The following is a 25718-nucleotide window of genomic DNA, read 5'->3' as shown; positions in this document are numbered from 1 at the left end:
TCTGGCACAGGCAAAGGGCTCTCCACCGGCTGTGGATACCTTCCAGCGTGGTTCAGCTTGGCTTTGCTTCGCAACAGACTGCGTGCTTTGCCTGCTTTTTGCAGCCAAGAGGTGAGTTTTGCTTTATCTCTAAACGTGTCAGGTTGTAGAATCAGAAAGCAGGTGAGAAGCCGTGCAGTAAGAAGCCCCTTCGTTTGCATGCATTGCTGGAGGTCGGAGTGGCTGCATTAATTCCAGGCTGCAATGAATACGATATATTCTTCTACAGGTTTTCCATTTGAAAGAGGTTTCCAAATGTGCCTGGTGTTAAATCTGTGAGGAAGTTGGCTTTGAAGTGCACGCACGTGCGCTAACTTGATTGTAGCTGTAATTTACTCGAGCAGATTCTGTAAAGACACGAAAATAAACCGGCGTAGGTTCAAGAGACGCTGTGTGTGTTACAAGCAGGGACTGCCTTGGGGTTATTCCCTGCCAGGAGAAATAAGGACAGTCACCCAGTTGGATGGGTACAGACCCAAAGGCAAAACCCACTGGTTCTCAGAGGAAAGCCGCAGCGTTGGGGACGGACAAGAGGATGGGAGTCTCTCTTTTGAATCCCGAGGGAAGCCCAGGAGCCGTGGGAATGAGGATTCAGTGACAGCGGAGTTTGGCATCGCCAGAGGACTGTGATTTGTGTATTATTTACCTGCGGTGCATAAACTGTAATTCGTAACGCAGGTGACTCGCTTCAGATATAGTCTAAAACTCAAATCAGATTTGAACTCAAGGTCTGTGCAAACTAAAAGCTGCAGGTGCTGTGGGGTTTTTTATTTAAAAAAAACAATCCTTTTGGCAAATGAGGAGAAGACTCGGTCCCCGTACAAGCTGAGCCCGTGTTCCGAGTCCCTGCGAGGCGGGTTGTGCCCCGTGGGCTGCCCTGGGAGGGGATCCCTTTGGCCAGGCTGCCACTGCAGGGACCCCGGCGTTTGTGGGGTCAGGCTGTGATGTGCGGGGGGGTGCGCACGGCTGCCAGCACCCCGGCAGTTGATTTACTCCCTTCGGTGGCATTTACCGAAAAATCCCGCCGCACCTTCCCGCCGCGCGTGGCTGGCGGACACCTCGGAGGAATTATCGCACAGCAGTAACGGCGCTGTAGAGCACTGGCATTCGTAGTAATCTCTCTTGTAGTCTCCCACCCGTTTTCATTCTGCGCTTGAAATACTGAAATTGCCCTGAGAAAAGAAATATCTTTACAAGATGGGCCATCAAGCCAGCGGGCTGTCTGCTGCATCCAGAAAAGCAACCCACTCAGCAGGGTAATCTATTCAATGGCTGGGATTTATTTTTAACATTCGGTTCTGCAGTCCTTTTAACTTGAGCAGGGAAGTGAACATTTTGATAACAGCAGCCTCCGGGTCAAATGTGATGAGAATTCATAACTCACCACAGAGGGGTTTTGGAAAACCAACCAAGCAAAACAATTTCCCAGAATGAGACGATGAAGATTCGCATTTCTCTTCACAATGTCGTACACAGAGCTGGTATCTGTTGGAGTGTCTACTTATTCTCTCCCCACACTTTGCAAATAAAATGCCTCCCGGGCTATTTTAAATTTGAACAACTATTGCGAGCATGGCTTTGCTAGGCTGCTCATAAAGACCTGAGACGTCGGATCTTTAGGCCATCAAAGAAGAAATATTAATCCGGTAATGGGAATGTCCTGATGGTCCCATTTCTAATCAAAGCAAAGCCTGGGTTTTCTGCTTCAAGCAAACATTGCCAAGAGAGTGGCGTCAAGATTTTAAAATTGCAAGGAACAGAGGGAGGGAGCTCCAGTCCCTGGACTGTACTGGAGCAGCAGCACAGAAAGAGCGGCAGGCACGGTTTAGGTCAGAACTGGGACTGGGGGAAAAAAAAATAAGCTTGAAAATCTGGCCAAGCTGAGACTGGTGAGGGAGCTGCTAGGGGACAACTTTTTCTTCCTGTTTTATTTTCAAATGGCTGGAGTAAGTCAGAAGCACGTGTCTGAGAAAGAGGCAGGAGGGGAACACGGGAGGAAATTTCGTAGTTCAAGTCATGTAGTTTATTTTAATCTCGCTTCTGCCGGTGTTTCCCGAGCCCCCTCGTGCTGGGCTCGGCAGCGGGCGTTCGTGCCGCACCCCATCATCGCTGGGGCCGCGGCGCTCTGCAGCACAGGCTGCTTGATCTGCGGGCTTGGGAACAACTCGTTTCCAAACCGCTTGTATTTGCTCTCCGTTCCCTGTCTTCCGTCCAAATTCGATATCCGCAGGGAGGCCCGGGGCGCAGGGTGCTGCCTCTCACAGCAGGGGCTCCTCTGCGGAGTGCCGGGGCAACGAGAGAAGGTGGGAAAAAGACGGGAAAAATAATAGTAATAAAAAAAGCAGCATTGCCTCCTCTGCGGGCTGCTTTCTCCAGCAGCAGATCGTACCCGCAGCCACATTGGTGCCTGGTGGCTATAGCATTGTCACCCACTTCACCCCGGCATCTTCTCCCATGCTGTCGTGGAACCCAGGATATAAAGAGAAACTCTGTGCAGCGGCAACGGAAAACAAGAAAATCCGCTATGCAGCATGGAAAGCTGTACTGATGGGAACAGTCATTGCTTTAATATTTAATTCGATGAGATCTAGCTCTGAGAAATGGATCAGGAGCTGCCACAGCTTCAAGCGTGCGCTCAGTGCTTGCAGGGGAATTTTCACGGTGTTTGCTGCGCTGCGGACTTATCTATATTCTGGCTGGGTGACATGGTAATGCGTCTTGCTAATTATCTGAGCACACAGAGCTGTGTTTCCTCCCATTCCCTTTAATTAATCAAGCTTTAAACGGTTCCAGGGGTCGCTTGGACGTTGGGTTGTCATTCAAAGTGTCTCCCCTCTGTGGGACCCTGGCTCGTGACCTCTGCAGAGCAACCGTGGGCTGCTCAGATGCAACCAGGTGGCATTTCAGGAGGGAATTTCCTTGCGTCACGAGCCTGTCAAACAGTGCCATGCAGATAAGATTCAATCCTGCCTCTCGCCGGCAGAAACTCCCCAGTGCTATAGGGGCTCCTTTTGTGGTGAGACCAGGAATAAGGAGCTGGGCCAGGCTGATGTAGGCATGAGATGTGTCTCACTAAAACCTGTCCTTTCTTTGTCCTTTTAGGTGGGTCCCATTGGCCCCAAACCGTTGCTGGGACTGAGATTCAGCCTGCAGCAGAGCCAGTTTTCTTCTGTGCATCAGTCTCCTGCCTTCAGAAATCCCTTTGCATGCTCCAGATAGTTTGGGTGTCTTCACCAGGGAGCTGGGTTTTAAAGGAGCCTGATTGCCACCATGATGGCAAACAAACAAGCTGGAAATGTGGATTTGTCAGAACTATAATCCAGGTAGGTCCCAGTTCCTTGCTTGTACAAACCCATTCACTTTCTATCCTTACATCTGCCTCTCTCTGTTCCTCCTGCAGCCCCCATCCCTGCAGGACCCGAGTCCCTCATGACCTTCAGGGTTGAAGCGTGAGCAGAAGGGCCAGATTGGGAAAAAGACTTTGGTGCCTACATGCTAATGCTTTAGCTTTGGCTGACGCATCCCAAACTGTAATCATGACCTTCGCCTCACTGGCACTAATTTGCTTGGCCCACCTGATTCCACCGGCCACCTAATTCCACCGGCACATTTTGCTCCTCGGATCCCCTGGACATCTCTTGCTTGTGGACAAGCACGTGTTGGCATGATGCTGCAGTGCTTGGGAACAGTTTGCTACACCAGCCTGCCCCAGGGATGGGCTTGGGGGTCCTTGCCTTGGCATGGGGCGAGGGCGATCCTTCTCACCTTGCTCTCCCTCCCCTCTCCCTTGGTCCTTCCCTCTCTGCCAACCCAATGGCTGCATAGCTGTGCCATGGGACATAGCTGCATGTCCCCTCTCCAAGACCTCTCCTGGTCCCCCCTGCCTGGCTGGGGGTGAAGAGGTGGGACCCCAGCACTTCACCCCACAGGGCAGAGCCCTCTGCACCGTGACACACCTCACCAGGCTTGTCCTGGGGAAAAGGCATGAGCTTCGCCAAACTGCCTTCATGCTGTGGGGTGAAGGCATGAGCTTCACCAAACTGCCTTCATGCTATGCTGTCCAAAGCCATGTCCTACCATTTCCCAGTCCTGCTAAGTAATAACACTGGCATATATTTTTGTGGTTCCTTGTCTCTCCTTAGCATCCATGTCCGAGGCATGACCCCAGAATGTTCAAGAAAATCCAGATATGCCTCTGCTTCTTCTTTGTCTTGGGCATTTTGTACGAGATCTCCCTGCTGGCCGGCTGCTGCTTCTCCTATATGCCTATGTCCAAACACTTCCTGACGCCTGAGCAGGTCTTGAACCTCGGCAAAAGCATCATCTTTCTGGAGACGACGGAGCGCCTGGAGCCGCCTCCGCTGGTGTCCTGCTCCGTGGAGTCTGCCGCCAGGATTTACCAGGACCGGCCCATCATCCTCTTCATGAAGGGACTTAAGAACGACACGGCATTGGAGTTGAACTCCAGCTATGCAGGCTTCTCGCTTTTGTCTTCTATGAAGAATGTCTTCATTTTTCCTCTCCAGATGGAAACTATCTTCCAGGAGACCCCTCTGCTCCAGTGGTACATGCAGGTGAGCGTTATAATAAGGGGAAAATAGGAAAATAGTTATAAATAGGGGCGGGAAAAAGGTCTGAAGTAGGCTTAAGATGAATGGAGGAACACAGGACTGGCTACGTGAAATTAGTAATTTTTTTTTTTTTTGGTTCAGAGTAGATTAGTTTTTGCCGTGTTTTGCAGTGTATTCATCTATCTGTTTATTGAACACATTATTAGCATTTTCCCCCCTATCTGTCTGGAGAATCAGATTTTTTGGCAAACGAGACGTTGGTAAAAATAGATTGCATACGTGTTTTGATAAAACATCGCTTAATAACCTTTCTCAACAGAAGCTGGTTGAACAAAATGTGCTGCCTGAGTCATCTGAGCGCTTGTTAATGCTGTCACACACGAACAGAGCCCGCAGTAGATAAGATGCGGGAGAGAATTCGGTTTTTGTAATGGCAATATGTAAAACCAAGGTGGGATCTTGTGAGCTCCACCCTGGAAATAAGTTCCTGCAAAACTGCTTGCAAGTAGCTTTTGTCACATTTGTTTGGCTCCACCTCTGTGCAGGACAGGCATATTTCCTCCAAACTCTTCCTTCTCCTGAGAAAAAAAATCACTCCAAATACCAACAGTGCCAATGAAAACCTTCTGTAAGCCTGTTTCAAAGAGGTGGGAGTGATCAGGGAGTGTGTTAAGTGGGTTGTGTCCCACTGAAATAGCAAGCAATGATTCATGGAATCATTGATTTAACATTGTAGGTTCCATCAAAACACCCGTGAAATGTTCCTGCGTTCATTTATATTAAGAAAGCATTGCTCTGCACTGCCCCCTTATCTTATTCCAATAAAATTCAATAGCTGGAGGAAGAAAAGGCAGGCGGTGACATTTGCAGGCATGCAGGTGCAGTTTTACGGTGCCATTTGCATCTGACGGATGGATGTGGTCTGTTCTCTGCCGGCGGCATCGCTCTCTTGCCTTTCCAACTCTGCAGGTAGTCCCGGAGCAGGAGAAGAACTGGGTCCACGTCAGCTCTGATGCCAGCAGACTGGCACTCATTTGGAAGTATGGGGGCATCTACATGGACACAGATGTCATCTCCATCCGGCCCATCCCCGAGGAAAGCTTCCTAGCAGCGCAGAAATCGCAGTTCTCCAGCAACGGGGTCTTTGGCTTCCCTGCCCACCACAAATTTATTTGGGACTGCATGGAGAACTTTGTTCTCAAGTACAATGGGAACATCTGGGGGAACCAGGGGCCCTTGTTAATGACAAGGATGCTGAAAGCCATCTGCAATCTCACAGATTTCAAAGGCACCGAGGACCACAGCTGCCAGAACATCTCCTTCCTCAATCCCCAGCGTTTCTACCCCATACCGTACCCAGCCTGGGGCCGGTACTACGAGGTGTGGGACAAAAGCCCCGATTTCAACCACTCCTACGCGCTGCACCTGTGGAACTTCATGAACCACAACCAGAAAGCCGTGGTCGCGGGCAGCAACACGCTGGCTGAAAAACTGTACAAAGCCTACTGCCCCACCACGTACAAGGACCTGATCCAAAACGCGGAGCTGAGGGATTTCACACGCTCTGAGGATGCTGCGTGACCGTGGTGTAAGGAGGAGGGGGTGATCCTTCCAGCCTTCCCCGTCCTGGGGCCAAAACACAGCCACCACTGGTGCCAGTAGCTGCCTTTGTAGAAGACAGACAGACCTTTTCATAACCACCATCCTTACTCCCTTGGGACACTAAGGAGTATGTGCAGAACGGTGGTGGGTATCCATCGGACGTAGCCTCCAGTGACACTAAGGACACCTTTGCCTCAGTTCTCTTTCCTGGTAGGTGCTCATGAACCACACTTTCCTGAATCAAACGGACTTACAGGCCTTGCTAGTGAGCTTTTCCAAGGGAAAAGTTCCTAAAAGAGATGGATGGCCTCCCAGGAGGAATTTCATCTCTGCACCTCTTGGCACTATTGGTGGCTACCCATGTCAGAAAAGTCGCAAACACAACAGGCTTTGGACTGGGCTGAAGCCTCTGAGGCAAGTGTAATGCAAATGTATAGCAGAGGATGGATGACAGTAATTGCTAAAGAAGAGAAGCCCAAACCACTGCCTTTTCATTAATCTATGTTTTTCTCACGTGAACTTTACACCCTACGTTTTTGAGAGGGACCTTACCAGTGCAAGTGAAAATAAAATGGTTAATAAACCACTGCTCCTCTGAGCTTGCTTTCCCCTGAGCTTGCTTTCCCCTGCACGCCCCTGGAAAATGAGTCCCATTTTTCAAACGTTTGTGCTCCTGCGCTTTTACTTTGGCTCCTTCCAGGAAGAGGCTGCACTGCTCCATCCTCCGAGGCCAGTTCTGGCTGCAAAGAGTCGCATCTCCCCCTGGAAAGGAGACGCTGAGGCACCAAGAAAGGCTAGGGCTGGCCCTCCAGGGCTCCCAAATCCCTTTGAAATAAACGGAGTTCAACTACCCTGGAGATGCAGCAGCTCTGGTCACCCTTGTCTAGCTGTGCAAAAATCCCCATTTAACCCCAACAGGGCACCCAGTGCCTTATTTTCTGCCGGAGACCAATGCACCCCCTTGCATTTTACTTTTTTCCCCAAGGTAATGCCGATCCACCTAACCCCCTGCAAAGAAGCCCAGCTTGCGAATCTCTTCTGAGTCTGTCTGAGCAGCTGTTTGTAACTTGGGACCAGAAAGGCGGGGGCGGATCGGTCGCCCGTCATCGAATGTTTGCCATCTGCACAATGCTATCTTCTGTAAACACAGCAGCTAACGAGCACGCTGCAATCGGCAGCCCGGTTTCTGCAGCCAGAAATCGCAGCAAGACCAATGGGGAGAAGAAAACCCTCAGCACGCAGGGTTTATGTGCGCTTCGTGCGGTGTTCGGACGTGGGGCTCGAGTCTCCTTCCAGCCCCGCGTCCCCCCCCCAGTAACTGCCAAAGTCAGTCGAGCTGCACCAGTATAAGGGCAGGCGGTGCCAAGCCGAGCGCTGCGGGTTGTCAGAGCAGCAACGTGGCGTGGGGGAATGTTTTCCCGTTCCCTTTCCCAGGGTGAAGCTCTCAGGGCTCAGCCCGGGGCCATGAGTTTCACGCCCCGGTGCCGTCCACACTGGGTTAGCTTTGCTCCCCGCTTTGTTACGGCGGGTTTTGCCTGCCTGTGGCATCGGGAGCTGCTTTTCCTCCATGCCTTTGACTTTCCAGGGCTGAGGGGATGCAGGGGAGGAGTGTAGGGTTACAGCCCAGAAAGTCCTCCCTGTTTCCCACACGGCTTTGGACAGCCCCCGGCTGCTCCCAGATACCTCTCACCGCCCACGTTCATCGCTCCGCTCCCATCCTCGTCCCCTCTCTTCAGTTTCTCTCTCTGTCTCTGGCAACAAGTGAGTATTTGCCTTTTTCTGCCCCGTGGCTCGACTCTCCAGGCTCCCCTCGCTGGGCACGGGCTGTGTCCGTGGAAGGAGAGACGGGGCTGGGCGACGGGCAGAGACTTGACTCGCTCGAGCTCCCTTTGCAGATGAGCTCAGGCGAGAAACATTTCCGAGGCTCTGCTGTGTTACGTAGCGGCTCCTCTGCAGATGAGGTCCGACCCCGTTTCATTTCTCTCTCCTGCTGCCTGTTGTTTACTGTCAGGACTTTTAGCAAAGCAGGGCTGACGGCGGCAAGCACGGCTGACCTCAGCGAAGGTCCTGCACGGGGGCTTTCTCCTGCAGCCACCTGAGCGAGCCGCTGCTGCTTGGCACGAGTCCCAGGAGATCACATTTTGGCGAGAGGAGAAGCTGAGAAAGGGAGGGAGGTGATGGCTGCTTTTGGGAAGGGTCTGGAGAAGGTGGGGAAGCTGCTGGAGCAGGTCGCGAGCAGAGTCTGGGTCTCCTGACACCTCTCTGCTTCGTGGTAAGGCGTCTCCCAAAGTTTGCAGGCTCCCAGATCAGCAGGGGAGCAGAGGGATGCTGGCACCTGGGGCACCCTTAGACTTTGCAGGGAGTGAAGAAGCCTTGAGGAGTCCAGGAAGGTGAGGAGGGTCCCAGGGTGGCAGTGGGAAAGGGTGGAGGAGAGGGAAACAGAGGTTTCCCTGCCAAAGGCTGAGGATTGCAGAGAAAAGGACCATGCAACAGCCTGACCCGGCAACTGTGAGCTGGGACAGCAAACACGCCGTCTGCCAGCCTGGAAAATGAAAGCCCATTGCGCTTTCTGAGACCCGGCTCTACCAGCACTTCGGCGGAGTTGGTTTTTGCCTAGCGGAGTGGAAACGGTGCCGGTGACCGCCCTCAGCTCTGTGCTCTGCTGTGCGGTGCTAGCTGCTACCTCTGTGATGGACCTGCACCCCTCGAGGCCAATGTCCTCATCACCCAGCGGGCAAAATCTCAGTCCTAGTGAAGGAATACCAACACTTGCCTTGTGAGCGATAAAGATGGCTTTTGCCAGCAGCTCCATCGCATCAGCTGATGTTGCATTACATTGCAGCGGGGAAGTCAAAATACTTTTACTGCTTTACACCACCTGAGGACCCGTCCTTGGCAAACGCAAGTAAGAATTGAAGAGAAGAAATAAATCTTCAGAGCTGGGTTTTCCCAGGTTGCCTAATGTGGTGGTTTTACTGTGCTAACATCCCTCTGAAGCCACGGTTGCACTGTCTGAGACTTTAAATATAGCATTTTGTAAGAAAGAAATGGAGGGGAAAACCCGGCAGGCTCCAGCAGCCACAGGCACGCCTGAAGCAGGCGATGGGGCAATCGCAGCCGTGCTGCTAAGCAGCAGGTCGGCATCGGTGGCCAGGTGAAACACGGCTGGCTTTGGTGCGTGAAGAGCTTGTTAATATTAACGAGGTTATGCAACACAAGCCTACCCCCTGGGGTATGCAGTAGATCGTTAGGGGATTTTTAATTAGTGGTCCCTGCAAACCCCTCCTTTTTAGGAGTGGTTAATTCATGCAACAAAACCTCACCTGCAGGGACCATGCACCGTCACCCAACAAGTCTACATAACATGCAGCTATGAGTCAGGGCTATATTTACACCTGTAGATACACATATGTGTATATATGTCTATGCATGTATATATATGTACACTTTACTTTGCCTAATGCAATGAATCGGGTTGTTTGACATTGCAGTGCTGCTAACAGTACACATATCACCGACAGTAACAACGATAATGATCTTTGCTGGCCATACGAGCCTGGAAGGGAAGGGGCTTGCTGATCTGGTGTTTTCAGGTAGGCATCAAAAAAGATAAAAAAATGAGCAAACCCTAGAGGAAAACTATGGTTAACTACAATAGCACACCGATCCACAGCCATTCCCGGAGGCTTTCATGCTTTGTCTGCTCTTCCTAGGTTAGCTGCAGCCCTGAATCAAGGCTTTCCTGTCTCCCGCTGTATTGAGGCAGTGGAATAAAGAGAGAGAAGGGTGAGAAAGAAGAGAGGGTCAGGTGAAACTGGTGTAGAGCTAAAAAGTGCTTAAAAGAGCCACCCAGGTCAATCCAGACTGATTCAGAGCAGTTGTTGACCCCTAGTATTTACATGCAACAGGGAGAGGCCCCGGTGGGAGATGGGACTACAGGCAAAAAGCTATTTAGGTGCTTGATGAGCTGACTCAGCAGACTAGAGAGAGGCAGGGATAGAGGTGTGAAGGGGCTTATGCAGGGCGGGAGGAGACCCGCTGTCTCTGAGAGCAAGAGAGGACTTTGCAGAGTTTGCAATAGGTTCGAATGCTGCTGAGCCGGACTGGGAGCAAACCAGCCTGGCAGGGACACAGCAAGCACCATGCAGATGAAGGAACCCTGGCGGTGAAGGTAGCAGAGACCCTGGGGCAGGGGTGGAAAAACAGTCTCGGGGGATGGAAAATGCTCACGGGCTTGCAGATGTCACTGGCTGCGGTATCAGCATTACACTGGCTGCACCCTGCGCAACCCCAGAAAACTCCTGGGAAATGCTGTGATTGCTCCAGCATCAAAAAAAGGTGAGAACAGGATCATTTTATCCCAGGATACGTGCAGGCACTACGAAAAATGTCTCTGCTAGGCTCTCGGTTGGAAGACCCTGCATGCAGGGCTGGCTCAGCCTGGCAGCCCCTTGCCCTTGCTCTGCCCTGCCCATGCCACCATCACCCTGTGTGCCTGGTGGGACTGAGCCTTGGAGCCTCCCACTCGCAAACAACATTTTGGGGACTGAAATTAGGGCAAAAAAGCTGATTTTGGCACTCTTTCTGCTGCAAACAGGCAGTGATGACCACTGCCGCCTCTTCCTCTGAGTTAGCAGAGGAGAGCCTAGGAAAGCTCGGCTTTCTTGCACCATGCACGCAGTGACTCGGTGTCTCCCTGGGTTTCCTGACCGTGTTTGTCCTCGTTTGGTGAGCACAAAAGTAGCTGCAGGCTGTGCAGGAGGCACGGGCATGTGCAGGGCGGCGGGCTGGTTGGGACTCGCGTTACCACCGTACACAGTACACCCAGCAACGCACCGACATACCAACACCGCTCTGGCTGCTCTGCTCCGCGTCCCGGGGCGCTCGGCCTGTGCGGGAGCCCCGTCTGCATCCAAAACTATGGTAAGTGGCCTTTCAGCAAAGAGCGTTTTTAAAAAGCGAAGTATATCTTAAAGGTGGCAGGTGGGTGTCGCAGAGGGGAAATTGTAACACGTGAGGCGGCAGCAAATCCCTAGCTAGAGACTAAGAACAATATAGGTCTATTTCGCAGATTTAAAATTATGTGTTTTGACTATATTTGTTTATTGTTTAGGACGCAGCTAGGAAAATGAGCAAACACCACTTCTGGAAGCGATCTAGGTTTAGGTCAGAGCAGGGCACCACAGAAAGCAGCAGACTGGTGTGATATTAAAGCGTGTCCAGTGTTTACCAGGCATTGTTTTCAAAACAGGGTAATTCTGTTTCCCTGAGACAGGTACACTCAGGAGGGATTTACAAGTCCATTCAGAATGGGTTATTGTAAAGAGTTCCAATGCAACACTGCTAGAAGTCTCCCTTACCAAAAGCAGATGGTGAACAAACTGGCAGAACGTTTTTTTTTTTGCACAATTTGGCAACGCGGTAGATAGCAGTTCTGGATGGGGAGGGAAAAGGAAAGGTTTTTTGTTTGCTGCCATGTAAGATAAACTCTGACCAACTCCCCGATGCCCGCAGAGTGTGCAGGCTGGCGGGGGCTGCAGCGGAGCCGGAGGATGGCTGCGGGGTCAGCCCTAACGCATCCCTTTTGCCTTCCAGCACTTTTCTGCAAACTTTTACCACCCGCTCCACCAGCCCGTGCCCGGGGCTGCGGGGATGCCGGGGGCATCCCCAGGACTCACCATCCCGGTGGACATCCCCCCCTTCCGCTTCCAGCCCCGCCGGGTCGGCGTGGACTGGCGTCGCTTCAGTGCCCTCGACGTGGAGCGGGTGGCCCGGGAGGTGGACGTGGCCATGCTCCAGGAGCACATCGCCAACGTCACCTTCTGCAACCTGGATGGGGAGCGGTGCCCCCACTGCGGGCAGCCGGCGGACCCCGTCCTGCTCAAGGTGCTTAGGATGGCCCAGCTGAGCATCGAGTACCTGCTGCACTGCCAGGAGCGCCTGGGGACCAGCCTGGCCGTGCACACCCAGTGCCTGCAAGCTGCCCACGCCGAGCTGGCTTGCACCCAGCAACGGGCGGCAGAGCAGGCGGCGCAGCTCCGGGGGGCAAAGGAGGAGAGCAGGAGGTGGAAGAAGCTGATTGCCGTGCAGCAGCTCCTCCTGCAACCTGGCCCCAACGCCTACTGCAAGGTACGTGGTGGAAAGGTGGAAGGGGTGTAAAGCGCGTCCCCGTGCGGGATGCTCTTTGTTGCATCCTGCCTTTGTAGCCTGCTGTGGTTACACCTTGGCCCCAGAAAAGGTGCTGGCCAGTCCTGCTGCTTTCCCTGGCTCTGGTTCATCACCTTCATGGAGACTGCAAAGTCCTTGCCAGCCCAGAGGGAAGCTCCCTTTTTTCCGGAGGTGCCAACTGCGGGCAGTCAGAGCTGCACAGAGCGTGGGAGAGCGGGGTCTGTAACGGGCTGGCTGGGGAGATCTCATGAGATCCCCGTGTCCTGGGGGATATCTCGTGCCAGGGAGACTTTAAGCATCCTCCAGACCAGTGAAAGGTTTCTGGATGCTCCTGGATTTGATGGTGATTTTGCTTTTCCTCCCCCCCCACCGAGCTTTTCCCACCCCTTCAGCAGGAAGCCTGCTGGCTGTGCCTTTTTTTCTGCTTCTTCCCCATTGCTAAATCAACCCTCTTGCTTACTCCTGGAGAGTAAAAGCCAACCAGCCCAGATGATTTAGGTTCATACAGCCCGGCCATCCCCGCAAGAGCAGCTCTCCTTTCCTCTGGGGCCAGAGCAGGACCCTGTTATAAGCAGGACCTCACTGATGCTTTGCCCGCCTTATTGCACTGCTCTGTTGGGGAAAGCGGCATTTTTCCCCCCCCCGCCCCGAGCCGTATCCCTGCACCATCTTGGCTTCTACCTTCTCCTGACCTCTAAACGGGTTTTCCTTTGGCTTCAGACAGAAGAAACTCCTAATACCCTCCATCTACGTACCTCCGACACAACAGCTACATCTCTTGAGGTCTCCCCTTTCGTTTTTAAAGCAGCAAAGCTTTGTGTGCCTTACAGAGGAGGTAGGGAGTGCCCCTTTCTGCAGATCCCAGTCCCTCCACTGACTTTTCCTCCCTCTCCAGTGCCACCTCTGCGATAAAGCCTTCATGAACGACTCCTTCCTGCAAGCCCACATGCAGCGCCGGCACGCGGAGGCCACCGAGGCGGGTGAGCACTGGGACGATTTCTCCCTTCGCTTTTCCAGGCAGGTTTTCCCCCATTGGATGTAGATGCTGGAAACCAGAGTGACCATAGGAGGTTAAAGATGACTTCTTATAACTTCTTTCTTCTTCTGCATTTCCGTGAATATTGACTGAATGCTTTCTGCTTGCTGCCTTTCCCTCAAGCACAGGCAGGACGTGCAGTTGAATACGAGGCTGCGTGTGCATTTGCAGCTCATCTCTGTGCCTCGGTTTCCCTAAGGATCTTCTCCACTCAAAGATTCTGCGGGACTGTCGGGATGGAGCTATACTGGGGAGTTTGGGAGAGTGTTTTGCTAGAGTAGAGAGTTCGCCTTCCCCGTGCCCCTTTTTTGGCAAGGAATTGATGCTGCTTTGCAAAACGCTTTGAAAGCTGCAGGTGTAACGTGCTGCGTGAGAGCTGCGGAGCCTCATTACAGCTTCACCTGCACTCGGCACTTGAACTCGGCAGATAAAAAAGCTGCTTTTGCTGTTTGCTGGCAGGTGGAAACCCTAGCCCAGGGCTAATGCAATGCAACAGGTTGAGCTTTGCTCCAAGGGCACCTTCCCTGGTGCAGCCTGAAATATCCAAGCAGAGCGCTTTGGCTGCTGGAGAGAGCAAGCCCAGTGCAAAGCCACGCTGCTCCACAAGCCACTAATCTCTCCAAGTTTACAAAAATAAAAAATCAGAATAAAAATAATAATCAGAGGCCACATGGCCACATTTGTCATGGTTTTTCCTGCAGCTCAGCTACCTGCTTCTCCACCCTGAAACGCTACAGCGGTTTTGCTCGATGCTTTAGTAGGATTCTCCACCCCACCCAAATTAAAATCCCAGTAGGAGCTGGCAGATCCCACCCTTGCTCACTGCGCCTCTGTTTCCCTGAGCTTTGCAGAGAGGCAGACGATGAAGCAGGTGGAGCAAATGGAGGACGAGGTGGAGGAGCTGAAGGCGAAACTGCGGGAGACGCAGCAGCAGCTGGAAGCGGAGAGGGAAGCGGAGAAGCGGCGCAGGGAGCAGGTAAGGGGCGAGGGCACCGCTGCCTGTTTGGAAAAAGTGGGGGGAGGAGAAGTGATGAAACGCAGGAGGTTTTTAAAGCACGGGTGAAAAAGGCGCTGAAAAATATTTTATGGTGGGGCTCCTGTTTATTTCTTCAGAAAATTTGCCCCCAAAATTCCCATGGGAAATGTCACATGGAAATAAGGACTGTGTAAGCGTGCCTGCCCGGGAGGCTGTGCTGCCTTGACCTCCCCGTGGTGGGCAGGCAGGCTCTGAGCAGCGATGGGTGTAATGAGAGCGTTGGTGCTCATCCCACTGGCGCCAGGGCAGAAGCCCAGCCCTTGGTACTTCTGCTCTGAAGCCAAGACATCTCCTGCCTCGATTTTTTTCCACTCCCTGTAGGAAACAGAGAGGGCTCGCCAGCAAGAAGAGGAGGGCAGGAGAGATTTGGAAAGGTGGAAAGAGGAGGAGAGGACAAAGCTGCATGAAGAGATAGATGGCCTGAGGCAGCTCTTCCTTGCAGCGTTCAAGGACATGGCCAACAGGAGCAGTGCCTTGGAAGGGGTGAGCAAGCACCCCACACGCTCCTCAAAGCAGGCGAGGGGATGTCCAAGCCTACTGCTTCCACTGGTCCAGGTGGCATCACAGGTTCACAGCCCAGAGAGGCCTCATGTCGTTGCTCCTCGGGCACGCAAGCATTTTGGGGTGGGAAGCAGTGGCTGGCCAAGGCTGGGCTCCCCAGGAGGAAAGCGGAGCCTCCTATGGGGGACACAGCTCCTTCCTCTCCCCACTCCAGAAGCTGCAGGAGCTTCAGGCCAGAGAGGCGGTGGAGTCCAACCTGGGGACCCTGCGGGACGATGACACCGAGGAGGCACGGTGGCGGGCACCAAGCCGGGCAGAGCGGCGGGGCGAGCGGGAGAGGATGGCAGTGCAGGTGAGCAGTGCGGTACTCGTGTCCTTACTCCTGCTGCATGTCCCAGGAGGTGCGTTTGGATGGAGATGGACCCACATCCATGCACCTCTCTGTGTATCTGCTTTGTGGATGTCTCAGCTCAGGTTCAGGTAGCAATGGGCTCCTGCTGGTGTAGAGCCTTGACAGTCTGAGTCCAGAAATGGGACCTGGAGGGTGCAGAGGGCATGTGACAGTTCTAGGTCAGCCCTGCTTACTGCAGGGAAATCCATCTTCACCGGAGCACTGCAGAAGCTCACCATATGGAAAAACACTTAAATAAACAGAAGAAATTTGTTTACCTGTGCCTCAGCCTCCTTCTCGACATCTGAAAACATCTGAAGAAGGCTTTACCGTGCATGGTACCTCTGAGGATGGAGCAAGTTGGGAACAGCACCACCGTTACAGTGCCAACCATCCTTTGGCACCCAAAGGGAAGCTGAATTTCTCTGAGCACGAATGCGATCGGGTGCCCATGCCCACAAGAAGCCCCCAGCTCACCACCCGAGGAGGGAAATGCCTGTGTGTGTTTAATTTGGCAGAGGGCAGAGCGGAGGCAGGCGCTGAAGGATCTGTGGAGGGAGAACCGGGCACAGGAGGTCCAGGTAGGTGCCAGCTGTCCTTGGCAGCTCCCAGGCACCTCGCTCAGAAAAGGACGCATTTCCTTTACGGTTCAAAGCCCAGAGATGTTAGGTCTCTTCGGAAGAAGCGGGGATGCCCTCTCTGCAGATCAGCCCAGCAAGTGGTAGGTGGAAAGAGCAGGGCGACACACTTTAAATGAGCCTTGGCTGGACTTCAAGGCCCAGGACAACAGAGCATAGTTATTATGTTATCAAGGGGAAAGAATAAAGGAAATGCAGCGACCAAAGCTGTGTCCTGTCGCGGCCGATGAGAAGACACGAGCTCGCCACCAGCAGACTTTGAAGCTGGCCGTACATCTTCTGCAAGGCCAGATCTGCCCTTTGGAGGACATCTCAATAATGAATAAAAATCTAGAGAGCTGCCCTTGCTGGTGAAGGGAAGAGGTGGCTCCAAACCCATTTTTACCATGTTCGAGTCTTCTTGTTCCTTCTTTGCCCCTTTCAATTGAAGAAAGAGAACAAGACGCTCAGTGCCGCCCCATCCCAGGACCAGCGGGCAGTTATGGACTGTGTCTATCAGCAGATGGGTGCCCTCAGCACCCGTCTCGGGGAGCAGCCCAAGGTCACAAAGTCCCAGGAGAAGAAGGCAAGTGAAATAAAAAAAGGAGGCCTTGGTTCATCAAGAGGGTTTAAGCAGCTGTTTAACTTTAAGCAGCCTTAAAACGTTTGCTGAATTAAGACTAAGCCGAATTTCCAGCCCATTCTGTAATGCTTTGCTACATTCGGCTCTTTTTTGCACTCATTAAACACGAAGCATTACATGCATATCGTCGGCACGAACCATACCCACCGGGGTGCAGATCACCAGAGCAACACTTCGCATGACAGTTTGGAGCATCTTTTACTTGTTATCAGATCCGTGAATAGCACGTGGGGTATAACAGGATGGCATCTGATGTGCTAGTGATCATATTATGGAAAGGAAAGCCCCTAAGCTGACCCCTTACAGGTATGGTCTGCTTAAGGGAAATAGCTCTTGGGGAGTGTACGCGCCCACTTTAGGCTCTTGCTATTTTCTGCTCCTTTTTTGAATGCATTTAATAATAATACTCTGCAGAGAGAGGAAAAATTACCCAAAATTATAGACAAAGAAATGATCTTTGAATGATGCCCAGTCTATTTCTTTACAGATCAAGCTGCTTTCTGCAAGCAAACCTGAAGGTAATGATTGCATTTTTAAAGTGAATCAATTTGGGTCTAGATAAATTTTTCATAGCTTTTCATAGCCCTTCAGACCACAATGTCTTCTCTGTCTCCCTCTATGAAAGTGTGCCGTGGAGTCCTCTCCAGGGAGCTGGCTGTATGTCCTCTCACACGATGCCGTGGAGTGGCCACCTTCCAGTCTCTTGACTATCTGCTGCGACAGCATAGACCACAGCTCTGGTCGCTGGCACAAAACTAACTTGTCTCTTGGGTGGGTTTTGCATTGTAGCCGTACCCCAAAGGAGTGAGATTTCAATCAAGCGCTCACAGCAAACGGATGACCTTGCCTCCTCCAAAATGATGCCGGTGGTTATTTGCATAAAAATAAGGAATTGAGGCATGCTGTGGTTTCTCCTTTACAGTCTGGGTTTTCTATAATTGAGTGCCAGGGAAAGAAAACGGGGACCCCTCAGCTCCCTAATGCCTGCGGCACAGCCACAGACCCGGCTGGGTGCTGCTGCTGCTCAGAAAACAGCAAAGGCCATAAACCAGGGGTGGCTGTTAGCAAACACCCCAGGGGTACACCGCTGACCCCAGCCCCGAGGGGTAGCAGAGGGCTGTTTGCCCACTGACATCCTCCAGCTGGTGGCCTTGGTGGGCGAGTGCCCAGGGGTTTCCCTTGGGGATGTTCTCCAAGGGCTGGTGCCAGACCTGGGCCAGCCTTGGATCCCCAAAGGGACAGCTGTGTCCATACTTTCCGTATAGGAAAACCAGGTGGTGGTCAGCGCTTCCTTCTGCGCTGGGGCCTCGGCTCCTCTTTGACCCTCACAGGCTCCTTTCTTCCCTCCAGTGACCCGGGAGGTGACCAAAGTGGTGGCTGATGAAGAGTCATCAGGTGGGTACCGGAGTTGGGACCATCCCTATCCCGAGAGCACCAGGGTGAAGCTGGCGTTTGGCTTGGGGTGTTTGTGCGGTGAGGACGAGGGGGTGCTGGGCAAAGCTGGCTGTGATGAGGTGCTAGGCTGGGGGCAGAGGGGGATGAGCTCACCGGTCCCCTCTCGGCTGTGCAGAGTACAACAGCACCCATGACCAGCCCTGCTGCCAACGCTTACACCCGGGAAAGCTGTCCCAGGCAGCTGCTGGGCTGTGGGTGGGATTTTGGAAAAGCTGTGGGCAGGAATTAATCAAATTAGAGGAGGAAGTTTGCCCCTTCGTAGAGGGATGTAGTCGGCTGAGAGCAACCAGTTGCTTGCTCTGGGACTGGTGGGACCCGTGTCCTCAAAGAAGAGAAGGGTCCCACCAGTCCCCTCCCCAGGGCACAGCCCGTGCGTCGCTGCACTGGTACCAGCAGCCACCTTTACTCCAGACAGGGAGGATGCCACCCTGGGCGGGAAGCAGAGGCTGCTGGAAGCCCTGCGGAGAAACCCAAACCTCCTGAAGCAGTTTCGCCCCATCCTGGAGGAAGTGCTGGAGGAAAAGCTGGAGAGCATGGGGGTCAAGAGGGTAAGTCTGTCCTTTCAGCGCCAGCATTTGCGATGCCAGCCCTGAGCCAGTGCAGGGACACAAAGACTGCTCTGAACTGATTTTTTTTTTTGCGGGGGGGAGCAACCGAAACACTAACAGGCAGTAAAAAAAATCCCCATCTGGAGCAATCGCACCCTGAGAGGCAAATGGGAAGGTGGAGGCAGAATCACACAGTAGCACAGGGAATAAACCTCTGTGCTCCCATCTCTGAGGTTGGTTATTAGTATCTCTCCAGCAAATCTTTCTCACAAGCAGCCTTTCATATGCTAAGTTACACAGGGCTCCTGCTCTTCTGGGGAAGGAGAGTGTTTGAGGGCACAGCAGCCCCTGTCACGGGGATTTCAAGGGGACTTTCACTGTCCAAGTTCTTTTCATGCCAAGCATATTAAATAGTACCTCCTACAAGTCTTCCTGAGCTCCCGGCAATGCAACACCACCACCTAGCACCTTGCAGAGCTGGTGCAAGGGCAGTGAGCAGGCAGGCAGCGGCTACGGCTGCCGGGGACCCACGTTGCTCCATCGACCCGCGTTTCTGAGCAAGGTAGCATTTCTGTTTTGGGTCCCGAAGGCACAAAGAGAAAGCAGTGACTGAATGACTTCTCGTGTGCTTGTTTCCTGGAGATGCTTCTAAGGAGCACTCCTGGGTTCATTTCACATAGGCTGGAGCCCTGACATGTCCCTCCTTTCCCCGGCATGTTATTCAGGAACACCGAGGTGCTGTCAAAAGCAGCAGAGGTGCCCAAAGCCAGACCCACAGGCGTACAGCCCCCTTCTTCTCATCATTTTACATCTCTATAAGCCCAGGACGTTCATGGTCACAAAACCTCCTTGGGCTGTAAATGCCTCCCAAGAGAAAATGCTGCACTTACCCTGTAGCCTACAAATTGCCCCAAAAAGCTGAGATTTACTATTCAGCAGTCATTTACCAAAGCAGATGAAGGCTTTGCAAATGTGGGCTGTTTGCATGGGATACATTGTGTTGGGGAAACGATGGGTGTCAGGGCTGGTGAGAGCTTCCTTGGGGCTTGGACAGGGCTTGAAGCTTGCAGGATGCCCTTGAGATACGGATAACGCTGCCGAGGGCTTGTTTCACCACCCGGTGCTGTGGGAGGACAATGTCAGGCTCCTCAGCTGCCCTCTGCTTTAGGTTGCGAAGGGAATTTCCACTCGGACATACAAAAGCCTCCAGGCTCTGGTCAAGCTTCAGCAGCAACAGAAGGCTGAGAAATTTCCCGGTCTCCTCCACCTGAGGGACAAGTTGGTCCGAGCAGTGATGGGAAAAGTCAGGCGATGCAAGAAGCCCAGCAGTGCTTTGCCTCGACAGCTCTCCGTCATCCCAGGTGAAGTGACCTCTTGTCCTCTCTAGATACCGACTGTGGGGACCTGTGGCCACCCACTGATGGCCACAGGATGCTGTCCCCTTACCCAGTGGGGCAACAAGACAGAGAAGGGCAGGAAAGGGCGTTTAGGGTGATGCAAGTCTCTGCAATCGCTCTCTGCATATTGACCTCACGTGGGTTGGCCTGACATATTCAGGAAAAAACATCAGCTGTCCCTAAAAGCCCCAGCAGAGCGAAATACAGGTTTGGCAGTGCTTGCAAATCCCTTTTTCCCCCTCTTTCTACACAACCCCGTGTCGGGTGGGCTGCGTGGTTCCCCCGAGGGCAGCCCGCAGCGCTACCAGGAGGCGGGTGGTAATTCTCCTTGCTCTCAATATTGCCTTCCAGCTCAAAGCCCGAAGAGCCCCAGGTCCTTTCGTGGGTCACAGCCCATGGCAATACCAGCTGCGGTAGAGCCTGAAGCCTCGGTGATCCCTCAGCCCGCTCCTCGGAGCAGAGCCCGCTCCACCCACAGCCCCCCGAGGACTCCCTGGGGCACCCTGCGGACCTCCAAAACCAGCAGCCCCCACCGAGGACTCGTCCCACGGCGGAGGTGAGTCCCATCGCCTCCTTTCGGTCTCCCGGCAGGCGGGCAGTGCCCGGGACCCTCAGCCACAACCTGGCCCCAAGTATGCCGAGTGCTGCCCAAACACCAGCGCTCTGCCGAGTGGTGGGTGACGTGGGACCCCAGAGGGGTTTGTTTGGAAAAGGAGTTTCCTGTGGTCTCCCTGCCCGTGCAGGCTGACTCAAACAACTCAGCAAAGTCAGACCTGAGGGCTTGTACCCACCACGTGGTGCTGGAGGCAAACACGGGGCATTTCCCACTGGTGTTCGGCTCCTTCTTCCCCTCCCAGAACCTCTGCAAGGGGATGAAACAGTTCTTTTGGGGTTTTGGAGCAAAAGTAGTAAAGATGTAAAAGAAAAGCTTGGAGAAACTGTGCATACTATGCAGAGAAGAAACAATGTAGAGGGGGTGTGAGAAGGCAGCAGAGAGGAAGAGGAGCTCATCTGTGACCAAGAGCAGGTGAGGAAAAGGAGTTACTTGTTTGCTCCAGGAGCAAGAGAAAGCCAGATCTAGGTTTTAAACTCAAGCAAAGCAATACCAAACACAGGCAAGGTATGGGTGTGAGTATTTGTTGGAGATGTTAGCCCCAAGGTGTTTGCAAGTCTGTGGGTGTGATGGACCTGTCCATGTCCAAGGGGAACGCGGGGCTTCTCCAGGGGCTGCCCTGCTCAGGGCTGGATCATAGCCCAGGGCATCACAGGGCTTCCCTCCATCTGCTTCAGGAGTGGGGAAGGTGGACGGCAGAGCAACCCCATGCCTGACCCATCTCCCTGTGCCCCAGCTCAGAAGCGATGCTGGGAGGGAAGCAGCGCACCCCGTTCCCCGTGAGGCTCAGCCCTAAACGAGAGCCAGCGCTCTCCGCAGTGATGCCGGGGGATGAGACTGACTCCGACGGGTCGGACCTGGACTCGCTGGAGGAAACGGCTGGTTCAGGTACCGCCTGTTCTTGTAGCAACCGCTTTGGGTCGTCGGGGTGGTGGGGACAGTTCTGGTTAGCACTGTCAGCGCTGCCGTGTCACCTTCTTCCTGGGGCTGAAGTGGGATGAGTCTTACCCCGCTGTCCCACATACCCAGCCAGGCAATGGGGCACTTGGTGGCTTTATCCATCGGCAACATGTGTCCCCAACCCTGCCAGGGTATTTTCCTAGGGCGCAATAAATCCTGCGGCCCTTTCTTTGTGCAGGGGGAAACCAGGCTGTCTAGAGCATGCAGGGAACCCCACAGGACCCAAAGGGCTGTCAAACACATGGAGGAAAGCTTGTTTTAATGGTTGGCTATATGCCTGTCCTGGTTTCAGCTAGGACAGAGTTAATTTTCTTCCTAGTAGCTGGTATAGTGCTGTGTTTTGGATTTAGTAGGAAAAGAATGTTGATAACACACTGATGTTTTCAGTTGTTGCTAAGCAGTGTTTATACTAAGTCAAGGATTTTTCAGCTTCTCGTGCCCAGCCAGCAAGAAGGCTGGAGGGGCACAAGAAGTTGGGAGGGGACACAGCCAGGACAGCTGACCCAAACTGGCCAAAGGGGTATTCCACACCATATGACATCATGCCCAGTATATAAACTGGGGGGAGCTGGCTGGGAGGGGCGGATCACGGCTCGGGAAGTAACTGGGCATCGGTCAATGAGTGGTGAGCAATTGCATTGTGCATCACTTGCTTTGTATAGTTTAATTCTTTTAGTATTGTCATATTATTATTATCATTGTTTTTCATTCCTTTCTGTCCTATTAAACTGTCTTTATCTCAACTCACAAGGTTTTTTTTTTTCCTGATTCTCTCCCCCATCCCAGGGGTGGGGGGGGCAGTGAGCAAGCGGCTGCGTGGTGCTTAGCTGCCGGCTGGGGTTAAACCACGACAATGCCGTAAAACCCAATGTGAACCATGGGTCGGGATGATGTGGGGACTGCCCCACAGCCCCTCAGAGAGCTGGGGGACAGCAGGAGGCACCTCTCACCTATGCATTAACGGCAGACAGCAGCAGGTACTTCTTGCACATGGCTGTGGTGTGTCCCAGGCCAAAAAAGAGCTGTCGGTGCTGTGTCACACACCGCTAGCACGAGCTGCGTGTGCAGATGGAGGTTTCTTGCACACACTGGAGCGTTACCCACCCAGTGCTTGCTCAGGGAGGGAAACGCCTGTGGTTTATCCTATGCACAAAACATTTGCTTTCTGAAACGGCTCCGTTGGGATGGGTCCAGACAGTGCTAGTGAGTTTAAGCTATTTAGAAACCAGCTCGCCCTGGGGTGGCTGGTGGTCCCCTCCCTTCTCACCCAGCTGTGCCATCACCATGCCTTGGGGCTCCCTGTTTAACCTGCTCTGCCCTGCACAGGGACAGCCACATCCACGATGGTGAGGCTCTTGGAGAGACGCCTGGACGCAGTGGCACAGAGACCGCCTGGCAGGGTGAAACGCTTCCCAGCTGTGAGCTCGCCATCGCCCAAAACCAGCCAGCCCACCAAGAAACTCCAGGTATCTTGTGCAAATGGCCACTGGGATATTTCCTGACATCATTTCCATTTAAAAAAGGCGTGTCATACCCTCTTCTCAGCTCCCACCCATCAGCAGTGCCACGGGGCATAGTCTGTGCGCAGGGAGTTCAAACTTACAGCAGCAGAGACTTGGCCCTCGGCCCCTTCATCCAGTTGCAGACGTCTGTCCTTCCCCTAATGTTTGTCCGTCACCCTCTTTTGGGGGGGGGGTCGGGGGAATCAGTATTCATGCAATTGGGAGCAAAACAGAAAGCGCCAGAGAATCGAACTGAGAAAAGATCTCTGGAACAAATCCAGAGATAATTGGAGTGATGCAAAGGCGAAATGATTAAATTGCTAAAATGGGACTTAAACATAACCTCAATTTACGGGGGAGAGCCGATGTAATTAAAGTGGTGGCAGTGTCAGAATCAAATTGCTTTTTTAGGAAAAAAAAAAAAATTTAAAAAGAGTTTACCTAAGGAAGACCTGGCACAAATACTGGGAAGACTTTTTTTTTTTCCTTATTGCAATGACAACGAAATTCTAGGCCTTCATCTGGCAAAGTAAAAAAAAAAAAAAAAAAAAATAAAGTGAACCATGAGGTTTATGGGACAACTTGCAAGCCGTGGAAATAGAGGAAGGGTCTCCTGTGTGGTGTGCTGATGCAGCCGTGTGTGGCCCTCTTTGCTCTCATTTTTGCATCAGCCTGATGGAGAAGAAATCCCTGTTGATTTGTAGCGGGGAGGGGGGGCGGCCCGGGGTGCAAATGTGGGCTGTGGGTCTGGCCCTGCTGCTCCCCTTCACCCTCTCTGTGCTCCTCTCCAGTTTGCCAGTGACAGCAGTGACCTGGAGACCTCCTCCCTGGCCGAGCCACCGCTGATGATGCTTGGGGGACCACCTCGGTCCCAGGGGAGCCGGGCTGCAAGGGGACCCATGGTGGTGACAGGGAAGTGACAGTCCTCTGCCAGCAGCCACTGGATGGTGCCACAAGACCAGAAACGGACAGCAGCCGCTCTGCAGCCTCCCCAGGGCTGCTCCTGGGCTCCCGCCGCCCTTCTTTTTGGGAAGACCCCAATATTGGGGCTCTCCCAGACAGCACAGCGGGGTTGGATCCCTCCCTGGCCAGCCGCTGTGGATCGTACCAAGGAGGATAAATGCTGCGTGGTCTGAAAAGGAGTGATTTCTGCTCTCCCCTCATCACGCACGTGAGCAATAACACAGTGCCTTGAGTTTTTGGAGCCTCTGGACTTTGCATCTCGCAGGCTGGGGCCAAGTCTCCGCACCGGACACAGCCTGGCACTTGTGTGTGGCTTTTTTATTCTTTAAGCAGTCCAGAAAACAGAGTCACGGAGGGGAGAAAGCAGCTTTCCTTCTCGTTGCTTCTCTCTTTCCTGGTGCTCCCGAGGGTGATGGAAAAGGTCTCGTTTTCTGCTCTAGGAACCTGGCCTGAATGCACTTGGACAGACTAAGAAGCCAGAGCTGCTGTCTCCTTCCTCCTTTCCTTTTTGAATCGGTGGAAACTCCAACCCAAAGGACGATTTTTTGCACTGTAAGCATGACCACATAAGCCTGATTCCGCTGATAATGCTCATCTGTGTAAATTAAGTTCCTTTTCCTAATTCTCTTTGTGTTTTGTACATTTGTAGCAGTGCATTTATGATCTTGATCCCTTAAAAGTAGGAAATTTTGGAAAATGCAACAGGAAAAACTGGCACTTCTCAATTTCGCTTCTCTTTTCCAACCCACTCCACTGCTGGTTCAGACTTCTACCATTCCCCGTTTCTAACATTTGCACGTGGGTTTTAATGCTAGGGAGCGGAAAGCCCAAGCAGGGCTGAGCAGAACAGGGAGAATTAACTTAATTTCACCAAACAGCAAAAGTGCCTTCCGGATAACTGTTCACAAACATGCAGAAACCCCCCCATATTTTGCAAATCCCTGTGTCCCCTGGTGTATGTCTGTAGCTGCATACCTTGAAAAGGGCTTTTTTCCATTTTAATCATTCAAGTTTAAGAACTATACCTGGCTTGTGTTGTTCATTGCTTACAGTGCTATTGCCAGATGTGTTACTTCATGCTTGATTTAACGGCTGTTGTTCTTTTTGGTGAGTGTCGATCATAACAAACACTGCTTTTACTAAATTAAAGAAAGGAGGGGTGTTTTCACCCCTTTCAGAGCACTGCTATTGGTAACCGGGAAAAAGAAATGAGCTTTTTACCTGTAAAAAATTACAGGTGGAGGTAGCAGCGAGCATTTGCTCCTGGGAGGAGAGGGGTGATAGGCAACCTGTCCCGGCTCACGTACCTCTGCCCTCGCTGCCTGCCGTACAGCAGCCCTGGGCTGGGCTCCGGTGCTGGCATGGTCCAAAACGAATGGGGAAATAAATTTCTGCCCCAAAGAGCAAACAGGTAGGAAAAGGGCAGAAAGCAAAAGCTGTTTTGCCTTGACTACGTGGCAAGCTCGGTGCCAAGGCAGGCGCCCTGCCCAGTGCTAAAATCTAAATCGCAACCGTTCTGCCGGCAGCTGACCAAAGCCTGCCAGCCCCAGGTCTGGCTGCTCTTGCTGCTCCTGTACGTATTCACCTGCCAACAAGTGCAAGAATCACTCTTACATGCGTTTTTTACCAGCAGTTTTCATGCCTGAGGTGCTTTCGAGCCATTGCGGTGAGCTTCA

The 25718-nt window shown here is 52.8% G+C and overlaps 2 protein-coding genes across 2 annotated transcripts; both read left to right on the top strand.

Moving 5' to 3' along the window:
- The first annotated feature begins 59 nt into the window (after positions 1 to 59).
- A4GNT (alpha-1,4-N-acetylglucosaminyltransferase) lies at positions 60 to 6191 on the top strand. The gene is made up of 4 exons (XM_050902618.1): positions 60 to 111; positions 3142 to 3362; positions 4182 to 4613; positions 5580 to 6191. Exons 2-4 carry the CDS (start codon positions 3246 to 3248, stop codon positions 6189 to 6191), a joined length of 1161 nt encoding a protein of 386 aa, XP_050758575.1. The 5' UTR covers positions 60 to 111; positions 3142 to 3245.
- Positions 6192 to 11864: 5673 nt separating this feature from the next.
- On the top strand, positions 11865 to 23999 carry DZIP1L (DAZ interacting zinc finger protein 1 like). The gene is made up of 13 exons (XM_050902617.1): positions 11865 to 12341; positions 13276 to 13360; positions 14268 to 14392; positions 14774 to 14935; positions 15168 to 15305; positions 17092 to 17122; positions 17955 to 17999; positions 18471 to 18607; positions 19776 to 19968; positions 20356 to 20560; positions 21354 to 21505; positions 22904 to 23043; positions 23871 to 23999. The coding sequence occupies exons 1-13, from the start codon at positions 11865 to 11867 to the stop codon at positions 23997 to 23999; spliced, it is 2019 nt and encodes a 672-aa protein (XP_050758574.1).
- Positions 24000 to 25718: the final 1719 nt, after the last annotated feature.

Source organism: Gymnogyps californianus, chromosome 10, assembly GCF_018139145.2.
Source record: "Gymnogyps californianus isolate 813 chromosome 10, ASM1813914v2, whole genome shotgun sequence".
Classification (NCBI taxonomy): Eukaryota; Metazoa; Chordata; class Aves; order Accipitriformes; family Cathartidae; genus Gymnogyps; species Gymnogyps californianus.
The sequence above is the reverse complement of the archived record's forward strand: the minus strand, read 5'-3'. Positions and strand labels throughout refer to the sequence as shown.

Bases quoted from the DNA above. Each gene is read 5' to 3' on its own strand.
- A4GNT (XM_050902618.1), top strand. From the start codon at position 3,246: ATGCTCCAGATAGTTTGGGTGTCTTCACCAGGGAGCTGGGTTTTAAAG. The intron at 3,363-4,181 runs GTAGGTCCCAGT...GTCTCTCCTTAG, and splicing joins TTGTCAGAACTATAATCCAG to CATCCATGTCCGAGGCATGA. The intron at 4,614-5,579 runs GTGAGCGTTATA...CCAACTCTGCAG, and splicing joins TGCTCCAGTGGTACATGCAG to GTAGTCCCGGAGCAGGAGAA.
- DZIP1L (XM_050902617.1), top strand. From the start codon at position 11,865: ATGCCGGGGGCATCCCCAGGACTCACCATCCCGGTGGACATCCCCCCC. The intron at 14,393-14,773 runs GTAAGGGGCGAG...CACTCCCTGTAG, and splicing joins AGAAGCGGCGCAGGGAGCAG to GAAACAGAGAGGGCTCGCCA. The intron at 18,000-18,470 runs GTGGGTACCGGA...CCTTTACTCCAG, and splicing joins GGCTGATGAAGAGTCATCAG to ACAGGGAGGATGCCACCCTG.